Raw genomic sequence first — 12,242 nt, 5'->3', positions numbered from 1 at the left:
TAATATAATATATATTTGTAGATTGAAAATCAGTAGATCTTTTTTTACTATTCATTAACCACAGGGATACTAGAAAAGAGGATTTTTATTAAATTTATAAAGAAATTTAAATACATCAAACAAGTCAATAACGATGTATCGTCCATTAATATTCAATAAAGAAATCGCTAATATTAAGTACGTTTTCCCTAAGTAGAAATTATATTTTTGATATTTATTACTCAAAATTAGAAAATTTTCAATGGCTTACTGCGATGTACTCGAACGAAAATTTAACCTTCGGGGAAAAATATCAGAAAAGAATTGAAACAAAAAAAAAAACTAATCAACTATAAAAAATTCATTCAGTTTTCAATTTAAAGTAAAGAAATCATTTTTAATGATTTTTTTAATCTTTATGAAACTGGATTGATGGTTAGAGAAAAACAAATTCTTAAGTTTTTTTTTTCTAATAAAATAAATTCATTTTTTAAAACAATTGTGAATTTATCAGCGTAGTGATTTATGATAAATGGTGTATCAATGGTAAGTTTGCGAAATTTTATCTCTTTAAAGAATTTTTTTCAGTTCATTGATATCCTCCAACTCGTAACTGACTTGTTTTACGAATGCGTTTTCTTAACAAAAGGAATAAAAGCCTCTTTTCTCATGCGTCTATGCTCTAAGGCTTATTAAATTGGCGTAAATCAACCTTAAGCTTATTACAGAATCTTCACCGAATTTTAATTTTATATATTCAGCTCCTTGAAACGGGGAAAGAAAACCGATTCTTGCTTCAAGTTAACAACTCAGAATGAAATTATTAATTTACTTCGAATTAAAATTGTTCTGTATAAACAATAGTAAGAAAGGCAATAACAATATATTTTACTTACAGGCAAGCGATGAGTACAAAATGAAAGTTATTGCCTCTGTGGCAGCGTGTGCTAAGGAACATGGAGCTAACATCGGTGAGTATAATCCTTGATTTTATAATTGCACTTCAGCTACAAATAGTATTTTTTAATCTATCTGATGTAATCTTTTGTATGTCTACATATTTTATTCTTACGAAACTATTTTCTTGTAGCGGACGTAATCGAAATCGTCAAAGCAGAAAAGCTGCCAACAAATAAAGCCCAAAAGGTAAATATATCAACAGCCAAAATGGTACATTTATTTATTTTTTTATTAACTACGTATTCAGATTTAACGTCACATTGTTTTCCTAAACCTTAAAGCAGAATATGGATATTTATCGATGATTAGACCTCAGATCTTTATTTTCACATTGAAATTTTTGAGGACAAGTTAGTATTTTATTCATTTGAGAGAACAAATTTTTTCTCACTTAGTATATATTTAATTCTATAGTTTATAATTATCTTTCTGAAAAAAAAAGAAAAATAAATATGAATGGATTTATATTACGGGAATATAAACAGATATACCGATTCTTTCTGAACAGATATTTTAAATGACCTCTTGGCTTCTAGAGGTATTTGCGAAAATTTATGAAAAATACCATTAGGTTCACTGTCGTTGGTTCCAGAGTGCTTGGTTCTGAAGGTCGTGGGTTCGATTGAACTTCGACTGAAGGAATTGTATCGTATTATGCAAAAATACTAGCATGAAAATACATTCAAGGTGTATAGATTTTATTACCAACAAAAAATCGAGACATACATTCACAGATTTTAATAAAAGCATTAATCATTTTTCAATCTTTGATTAATCAAACACAATTCATCCCTTCACTTTATTGTTTTGATGAATATGAAAACGTGGTCATGAGTAAAGCTAAATGACATCTCAAATTAAAATAATAAAAAATAACCTTTCATGTGTAAGCTATTATTTAAAATATTGAAAAGAAAAATGAAAATTTGATAATAATTTAAGTTGGTAATGTGATGCTAAACTATAATTCCGGTAGGAACTTAAATCATGTTGAAGTAATTGAATGTAATCTTTAAACCATGTAAAATTGAAGAAGAATTCAATCGAAAATTTGAAGATGTGTTAGAAAAAATGGCTTCTAGATTTAAACAAGCTTTTTGGATTTGTTTGTGGTGGAAAGATGTAGAAATGTAGATCTTTAAGAATAAGAAGATTTAAATATGATCCAATTACTGAATGTAATGTGGAAAGAAGAACCACGAAAAAGTTTTATTTTCAATGATTGAAAACACACTTGCAGTATGAATAATTAATTGATTTTAATATAATATTGTTTTATGCAATCGTATTAAAAAAGTTTAGTAAATATATTGCGTTTTAATCAATTTTCCATTTTTTTTCTTTTAATAATTGTCATTTTTAAATAAATAAAGGTCCGGGCACAATTCGTGATTTTTAATATACTATAATTAAAAAAAAGGACATAATTCTCTGGATTTGGTATTGAATAATAAAACTATCCTTATTCGTTTACTTAGAAGTGTGTAGATTATTGGTAAGGCAATGGACTACTAGCTCCAAGGACTCAGGTTCGAATCCGGCTTGGTCTGATAATTATTTTCTGTTTCACTGTAGCCGTGAGTCAGCCATTTAGGTTCCACCCAGCCTCATAAAGTGTGCACCCTTAATTAGATAATTTGGCGGTCGAGCGTGATTCTGACCAAATCACCTCCTTGTACTACTGTTGTTCAAGTAACAGTACTTCCTTACAAAGTACTGCGCACCTGACTCTCCATTGGGTTGTAGCGGTAAAGATTTAATTTTTTTTCAATTCATGTATTTAAGTTATGTCTTCATTTATTTTAATTTTTAATGCATAATTTAAGAACGCACAAAATGTGTAATGTTATACCGATACCTTATAAACCACCTATTTGTGGTTGCTTATGATTTTATAATAAAAGTCAATCAAGGTAAATTTGCAAACAAATTAATTTTCTTCGGCATAAAAAAGATCTATTTCTTTTTATACCTGCGTTATTTAATAAATAAATAAAGTTTTTTGATTAACTATAGATAAAGAGTGAATTAAGAAAAATGAATTAAAAACAAAATTACTGTAAAATATACATATACATAAAGTTGGTTAATTTGTTGGAAAGTTTCCGAGATTAATTTAAAAACCCTCTCTTGTATACGTAGCCCAATTTCAAAAGAATTAGTTCCATTGGAAAGACAATCGTGATCTCAATCTGATTTTAACTACAAAATCCACATGTGGTATATCTGAACCTAATAAAAAATCAGCTTGGATAAATCTAAACAATAATCAATTTATTGTAAGATATTTCAATTTAATATTGACCTATTTGTGCCATTTGATATTTAACATATTTTTTATATCTTGAAAATTTAAAGTCGATCGGTTAAGCACCCAAAGAGCTATGGTAGGTTTTCTTAATTTTTTTATTCCAAAATATCATGAATTTTAGAAAAATCTGTTTTTGGTGTAAGAAAACGGAGTTCATTTTCGGTCTGAGCACCCACACAAAATAAAGAATGTTTTTTTTTTTATTATTGTTATGGTTAATTAATAATTTAAAAAAAAATCTTAATCATTTATCAAGTTCACATTAAAAGGGAAAAAACTGCGAAAATTACAGACGATTAGAATCAACATATTTTAATCAAATGTTTTTTTTTGTTTTTTTTTTACAAAATTTTCCTCTATAATTAAGTTTAATAAGAATGTTTTTCTTCGCTAGAATGCAATGTTTGTTCTTAACGGTTCTATTATAATTTTTATAGAAGTATCTTATATAATGAGAAAATTACTGTATGTGAGAAAAGGAAACGGGATTTAGTAACATTGAAAATATATTATAATTATTAGAAATATTCTATAAAGGTATGAGTATGGTGAAATCGCTCTAGGAGTAAAAAAATAGCGCGATTTAATATTGATTAACCATAATACTAAAATCAGTTAAATTTTAATAGGATCATATTTATTTATTATTTTCCTTTCTAGCATTATATTAATATTGTTATGCAATTTTCAGTGCGTTGCCGGTTGCTTCTTCCACAAAATGGGCTATGTGAGTATATTTTGAATATCATTATATATTGGATTTTCTCATGTACTAAACCAAAAACTGGTTCTAATTTGACTGTTTACTATTTATATTGTATTATTGTTTTCCCTATGTCAGAAAATATTGATTATTATATTATGCTAATAAATATCTACTAATTTGGACCCTTCAAGTTCAATTTATTTATATTACGAAATAGTTAATTAATCTTAAGTAAAATTTAATAAATATAGAAAATTGATCAGTAAAATCTAAACAACACTCTTAACATAATAATCTTCATGGATGTATTTTTGACTACCAGATGTCATCATGTTACAGATATAAACACAAAGTGTGATCATGAAGGTGTCGTTCTAATATATTAATGGTAGAATGCCATGTTGGCATATATAAACATTTCTGAGAGAATTGTATTTTAATTTTTTGGGTGAGAATCCAATGAGCGTTAGTAACAATTTTTCGAGAAAGTATGATATTAGCAATAATTATTACTTAATAATTGGTAGCTCACAAATTTATTAATACTGAATCATACATTTGGTACGTTGATAATTAAAACTCTTATTCCCAAATTTGTAGCTTGAGTCCCTTGGTTTTCATCTTTTTCAACTATGGTTAAGGATAAAAGGCAGTAGCTGATTTCTAATTTTGATTAGTCAATTCATAATTAAGTATTTTTCATCAGTGATTTTGTGAACGAATTTCTATTTAACATTTATTTGAGCCGTTGATTGCAAAAGTGAAAGTAAGTAAAAACAGGAATTTTGAGATATTCAAGACTTTAGGTAAAGTTTCATAAACTTGTTGGAAAGGAACAGCAGAATTTAATGTTAAAATAGTCCCTCACAAGGCATATTAAACTATTTAGAAAAATTAGAAGTTAATATACTCTGTATTAAATTAATAGTTTTTTAATTAAAATAAAGAATAATGAACAAAGAATGACTTACACCACTTTATATCTCAATGGCTTTTCAAGTTGGGAACATTAGCGGATACGTCACTTTAGCTGGGTACCAACAATATGTCTTTTTAAAAAGTTTTATTTTAATTTAATTGGATATAATGTTTTAATTTAATTGTTTTTATTGTGACTTCAGGTAACTGATTCAAAAGTGGACTGGGCCAAAGTGAAGGCTCTCAATCCCAAAAAATACGAAAGTAAAGACTTGATCGCGAAGGCTGATAAAGTTGTTGATGCTTGCTCAAAAGGTAAGGTTCATGATAGAATATAAGTGATTTGAATTTTTATTTAACCATACATTCTGATTATTAAATACCTGCAACCAAAAAGCAAAAATCAGAGTTGTTTTTGTTATATTATTTCTACTAATTATAATTACATTAATAATTTGAGATAGTCGTATAAAATCTTTTAAATGAAATTCATTTATTATCTAATTGTTCACACTTTTTATGACGACATGCTATTAAACTGTAATGAAATCAAATGTACCCTGCGATGGTGAGGCAGGTTCAACCTGAACCGAACATAACTTTTTTTTTAATTTAGTCGTGTTTTGAAAAAAATAAACTCATTCATTGCAGTAAATGTAACATTTACTAAGGAAATAATTGTAGCACTCATAAAAAAAAAAGTAAAAAATAGAAAACTATAAATTGTAATACAAAATGTTAACTGGTAGGGTTTGTCCTCATCGATTGGTTTAAAATCAATATTAGCTTTCAGTAAATTGTAACATTCATTACAACTTATCCGCTAAATTATTCATTCAAACACTCAATTTCCTTGCTACACTTTAACTAATGCAAAAATTTCTGAATTAAATTATAATTTTGGTAATTTATTTCTAAATTTAGCAATAACTACAAAATATTGTTTCTAATTTGTTACAGTTGTGACTCAAAAAAATACTGATGTCTGCGAACTTGGCATTCCTCCGATGAAATGTTTACTCGAGGAATCGAAGAAGGTATAGTTATATAAATTTTCTGTTATATCTTAAACTAATCTATGTTGTTCATGGTTTTTCATTATTAATGTATAATCGATTTCTTAAAACAAGCAGTTTTAAATTTAATTATTACTTTAGATCGGCCACAGGATATGTAAAGTAATGGTTTAATAATATATTAAACACTAATAATATATTAAACACTAATAATATATTAAACACTAATAATATATTAAACACAGACACAAGAAACGCTATTATTTTTTGTTTTGCTTTTCTCGTTATAACAAGAGTTATAGTACGGCTCGATGTAAGTAATTTTTTCAAAGTTAAATACGCTAGTCCACCTAACAGGAGTACGTAGGACAGGTTAGCTAGTTAATATTTATTTGAATTATTGTGTTGACGCTATGAATTGCATGATATAATAGATGTTAGTAATCAATGAAAATCTAATCTTCAGTTAATAATAAACACGAATTAACTCACTTGTATACAATTGTTATTAGATAAATAAATTGTATACAATATAAATGAATAATACGAAATATATATGTATATAAACATGGATTTCACGCAAAACCATTCATATGAATCGTATATTCTAAGTTTCATAACCGTATTTTCTAAGTTTCGTAACTCTAAAAGTTTCAACAGATAAGTTTAAAATGAGTTTTTTTTTTTTCAAAAGTTGACATATTATTAATGTGAGAAGTAATATTAACTTAAAATTTTAATTTCTATTCTTTAATTCAGAAATAAAATGAAGAAATGAGTCATTAAGGAATCATGTGACTTTTTAGAGGTTTTTAATTTGAAGAATATTTTAAAAATTACTAATTATGTTGCCTACTTAGCATATTGTTTATTTTATATAAACTGTAATTATCGACACTTTATAAATCTTATAAATTGAGCTCCCAACCTTAAAATAGGAATAAAACAACATTGAATTAAATTTTTCGCAGATTTAATGTTGCGTCATAACACCATCATCCGTTAATGCCTTCGTCTCTTAACCTATTTTTCTGCAATCGTCACTAGTTATAGTTCTATTACTTAAATGCATTTTAGAAATAATAAAAAAGTGAATAATCAAATATGTGATTAAAACTCAATAGCTAAGTAACTGAGAAGAAACAATGTTTTTAGACGGTTAATTTTTCTAGTTGTACAAATTATTTGATCTTTTTGTTATCCTCTTTTTACTAAATAGAGAATTATAAATCTTGTAAACATGAAATTTGGTTCCCTAATACTTGTTAGCGGTATGGTCCATCTGATGCATATTGCGGATTCAAGAATTTTTTTTTTTATTAAAATAGAAAATCTCTTGCCTTAAATACTAAACCTGGTTTTTATATAAAAAATAAATAAATAAAACGGTTACCTAGTCATAACTAAAAAATTAGTTTAGAAAGCTAGAATTAAATATGTGCGGAATATAAAATATTAACACTAAAACTTGGTTTGTATCAACACTCCCAGTATTAACGAGAAATCATTAATTTTTTTTACAATATTGTGCAAGCACAGATATCAAATAAAAATCGGTTTTTACAGAAATAAATCATGATATATTCAATTAATATGTGTTAACTTTCTTTATTTATTAAATCTATTATATGAACAAGGAATATAAAATTAGTGTCAAGGATTTTCACTTATTTATTTAAATAATTATTACTTATTGAATGATTTTCTTGATAAATTTCATAAGAAAAAGTATTATCTACTCTAGTGTCTAACAAATAATTTTTTAATTTATAGCTTCGAAATTCATTAAACTGTAAGATGCATTTTATACTTTTCTCATTACTAACGGTTATCGTTTTACTAATTTTTATTTATGTTTCCAGGCGCAGTTACCAAAACCGGACATCAAGTTTAAATTGTAAACTTTAATATTGTATTATATTTATTATATTGTAAATAGGTTTAATTATTTATTATAATAAAAATATTTAAATATCTATATTTTTGTTTTAATCTCCTGCAAAAGAATGTTACAAATGAACATAAACGAAAATACTACAAGTATAAGTTTGATAAAATATCTATTACAAAATATATTTTTGATTTTAATCACTACTGATTTGAATTTACATAATATTATAGAGATTATAAAAATTATAGAAAGAAATGCAAATGATATTAGAAAAGAAATTGAACATAAAAAAACCCAGTTAAGTTAATTGGATGCACGATTTCATTAATATGTGAATGCTATAAAATAGATAAAGGGGTTTGTGGATGAAGAGGTTTTGTTACAAATAGTTAATTTTAAGAAAGGTAGTTTAATTTTTTTTTGTTGGAGCTTGGTATGTTGAAAAGTATACATCTAAATATTACAAGTATACATTTATATATCTGAGTTAATAATTGGATTTTGAGGTTAGAGTGCCTCACACAAGCCAGATAGGTACCTACCCCTTCATTCACACTAAAGATTAAAAAAAAAAATGCTACATAGCCCCTTCATCCATTTACCTCTTAAATTAATGAAAGAAAAAGAAAATAAATCATAAACATACTCGCCAAAAAAATGTACTTCTTTGTAGTAGGGGTATTCATGATCTTTGGTTTAACATGTTAAAGCGTGTTAAATGGAAAAACTCATGTTAAATCTAAAAAAATTGCCTTCTTTTACCGTGGTAAAACGAAATAACATTTAACATGGCTGAAACTCTGTTACTTGGTTTGTTAAATGGAGAATGACGTCCCACAATAGACCAGTTGAGATCGCCGCCATTTTTGTTGTTGTGACAGCTCAGTTCTTTCGTGTGTTTGTGGTATTCATATCCCTGTTATTAAACCAGAATGGATAATTTTAATGATACATTTGAGAAAAAAAAACAATGTAATTTCATTCTACTATCTGAAAATTTGTAAACGCTCGCCAGATAAAAATCTCACTATATGAATCATGTAATTATTCTTAGGGGACATATGTCCCAGAATAAAGTTATTTTTTCATTTCATTTCATAAGCTAAACTTTCACACAAATTCCACTTTTCACTCACTCTAGGCATGTTGTAATTAATTACTTAAATCAAAACTGAAGTAAACAATAACATGAGGGTCTGGAAGGAAGGTTATAAACATAAAGGCTTATACAACAAGTTGCTGAGAAAATCCGCTAGGGGCTCTTATGCATTTATATGACTTCAAATAGGGCTGCTCACAATCTTATAGTTATAACATTTAACATGGTAAAACATTTAACATTTAACACAACATCATGAATACCCCTAGTATAAAAAATATTTCACAAATGCATAATAGAAAAAAAATTCTTATAAGTAAATATGTGTATGCATAAATAAATATAAGACTACAATAAATAAATGTGCGAATGATATTAAACAATGAGATCATAAATACATGTGTATATTAAAACTTAAAGATATTATTATTAATTCGGCTCCACCACTGGATGTCGAGTCCTGACCTCCTGCATCAGCCTTCACCAATCATTACGATCCTGTGCGGCCGCCTTTCAGTCCCTCACTCCCATCATGGTCCTGGCATCACCATTCACACCATCAGTCCATCGAAGGCGTGGTCTTCCTCTGCGTCTTGCTCCATGTAGTACCTCTGTCACTATTTTACTTTGCAGATAGTGCTCCATCCGAGCAACACGCCCTGCCCACCTCAATGTACTGAGCCTCACAAACTGGACAACGTCCAGTTCCTTGTATAAAACTTTGAGCTCCTGGTTTGTTTGACGTCTCCATATCTGGTCAACCTTGACAGCTCCAAATATTTTACGGATAATTTCCCTCTCTAAGACGTGTCCTTCACAACTCATTAAGTTATGCTCACCAGCCTTGGAGATAGTCCACGTTTCCGAGCCATACAGAAATAATTGTATAATAATTGAATAATTGTTTTATACAAATAACTCTTGGTGTCCTTAGACAAGGCACGGCTCCTAAAATAGTGACTGAGGCTATAACAACAGCGGTTGGCACATAGGACTCTTCGTTTAATTTTGGAGTCCACAACATTGTCTTGAGTTATCAGCGATCTAAGATACACAATTTCGGGAACTTTTCAAAAAGTATATTCTCCGATCCAGATTTCTTCATCAAGCCTGGGGATTTCCTCTGTGACCATGTATTTGGTCTTTTCTGAATTCACTTAAAGACTTAAAGATATAAGAGAATTAATTTATAAATTCATTATAAAATAAACTAGAATAAACAAATGAATAAAATCATACATGATTTTAAATATGGAAACTTTTGTCAGTATAATAATTAGTTCAGTAAATTCCGTAATGAAGTGCAAGTCAGTAAACTACTTACTTATATTTTTACACACTATTAAATGCACAGCGCCAGAGGATTTTTCTAATTTCTTTACAATGAAGGGTATCAACTCTTTATAGAAGTTTTTTGAAGATATTTTATTTTGGAAATGGTAATCTATTGCATGCATTGCTCAAATTATATTAAATCAAACATTTGTTGTTCCTATAAGGTACAGTCGAAAAATATAGGATTAAGTGTTTGTGTAGTTTCTCCACTGCACTTACACAAATCTCTTTTTGTTATATGAAATCTTTAGAAGTAGTAGTTAGTTGGTCTGTGTACCTCTGTTATATTTTAAAGATTAATATTACATTTTTTTACGAAGGACAAGTATACTGAATTGTAGTGGATGTATAGGTGAATATCACAAGCGGCGGATTTGGCTAAACTATCACCCTTTTCATTGCCTTCGGCCCTGCGTTACACATCATAACACATGTATATTGTGTATACGTGTATACTGATGTATTTACTTCATTTAAGTCCTTCCTTTTCCAATATCTTCTCACATTCCAAATTTGCTTTATAATCATACCATCTTAATTAGAAAATAAAATTAACATTAGTAATGAATATTTTTTAAAAACATTCTATAGTTATCCCCGGATGTATGTATTAAAACATGAGTCATGTTGTTTGTTGCGTGTGTATAAGTGAGTACATAGGGTCAGTGTGCATGTCATTACACATGTATGTGTGAATATAAGCATAAGTCAACTATAAACGCCTATTGTTAACTGCAATTATCAAACTTGGTCTATATTATAAAAAAATAATACGTGCGTGCGAGCGCACACACACACAGGTGCACGTGCTATCCTGTATGATCCCATCCATTCTGCTCTACGCAGCTGCGATATGGAAGGATGCGTTGGGTACTGAGGCCTACAGAAGACCGATGGTGTCGGTGTATGCTAAGAGTGATCAGCGTGTTTCGTACAGTCTCATACGAAGCGGCTCTCGTGGTGGCCAGGATGCCACCGATTGAGCTGATTGAACATGAGAGGAGCCGCTCTTATAATAGTGCTGACTATATTCCAAGTATTAAGAAAGGAGACTCTAAGAAAATGGCAACGTCGCTGGAATATGACATCCAGTGGAAGGTGGACGCACAGGCTGGTGCCCAACATCGAGGCCTGGGTGAATAGGAACCACGGGGAAGTAGACTATTATATCACCCAGTTTATCACAGGGCAGGTTGCTTCCGAGCCTACCAGTGTAGGTTAAGCTCGATGAGACTGGAGAATCTCCATTGTGCCCAGGAATGGAAGAGAGTGCAGAACACGTTTTCTTCTTCTGTCACCGCTTTCACTAAGAAAGAAGAGAGCTCCGACCCGTTTGCTCAGACCCGACAGCAGATAATATCATCAATATTATGCTGCTTATCGAAGTTTATTGGATGTCAGGCTAACGAATTACTGCACAGGTTATGCAGAAGTTAAGAAATGAGGAGAAAGATAGGCGAACCAGGAGATAGCCTAATACACTCAGCCACTCATCCCCATAATGTAATGTCTAACGGTGGTCCCCTGGTGGGTGAGAAACAAGAATAGAGCGGTGGATTTAGTGGATAAAAATCCCACACACGGATAGGTACGGGCCTATCTGTGTATTTTGAAGATTTCCACTGACCCTCGTAAAAAATACAAAAAAAAAACAGGTGCACGTGCATCTAAATAAATTATAACTTCATACAAAAATATAAATAAAAATCGGGTTAGATATGTTTTCTTAGAATTGTTCTTAATAATATTACTGTTATTATGAAGGGATCTAGTCCCAAAATAAACTCTATTTTCCATTATAATCTTAAATCTAAACTTTGAATTAAATTTATGTTAAATTCAATAAAAAATAAATTCTTCATGTGAAACTGCATATTATTGAAATTATACATTTTGAATGTTATAGGAATAAAAAATTATCTAATTCATAAATATATAAATGTTTCATTCATTCCCATTTTTCTTTCTCATTTCTGCTCCTCCAATTTCACCCTTTCACAATTTTTCAATTCACCCGATCAACAAAT

The 12,242-nt window shown here is 29.1% G+C and overlaps 1 protein-coding gene across 2 annotated transcripts in view; it reads left to right on the top strand.

The window, feature by feature from the left end:
• Positions 1-12,242, top strand: part of LOC106684154 (uncharacterized) — a 13,318-nt gene that overhangs the window by 316 nt on the left and 760 nt on the right. The window contains exons 2-7 of one of the 2 annotated variants that reach the window (XM_014426082.2): positions 878-950; positions 1,070-1,125; positions 3,942-3,977; positions 5,078-5,189; positions 5,835-5,911; positions 7,753-7,868. In XM_014426082.2, the coding sequence (XP_014281568.1) occupies positions 878-950; positions 1,070-1,125; positions 3,942-3,977; positions 5,078-5,189; positions 5,835-5,911; positions 7,753-7,791 (393 nt within the window). In that variant the 3' untranslated portion in view covers positions 7,792-7,868. Of the gene's footprint in view, positions 1-877; positions 951-1,069; positions 1,126-3,941; positions 3,978-5,077; positions 5,190-5,834; positions 5,912-7,752; positions 7,869-12,242 lie in introns of those variants that run through there. The other variant, XM_014426076.2, reaches the window with a different exon arrangement.

Source organism: Halyomorpha halys, unplaced genomic scaffold (assembly GCF_000696795.3).
Source record: "Halyomorpha halys isolate HHAL.00 unplaced genomic scaffold, Hhal_1.1 Scaffold29.1, whole genome shotgun sequence".
Taxonomy (NCBI): domain Eukaryota; kingdom Metazoa; phylum Arthropoda; class Insecta; order Hemiptera; family Pentatomidae; genus Halyomorpha; species Halyomorpha halys.
The sequence above is the reverse complement of the archived record's forward strand: the minus strand, read 5'-3'. Positions and strand labels throughout refer to the sequence as shown.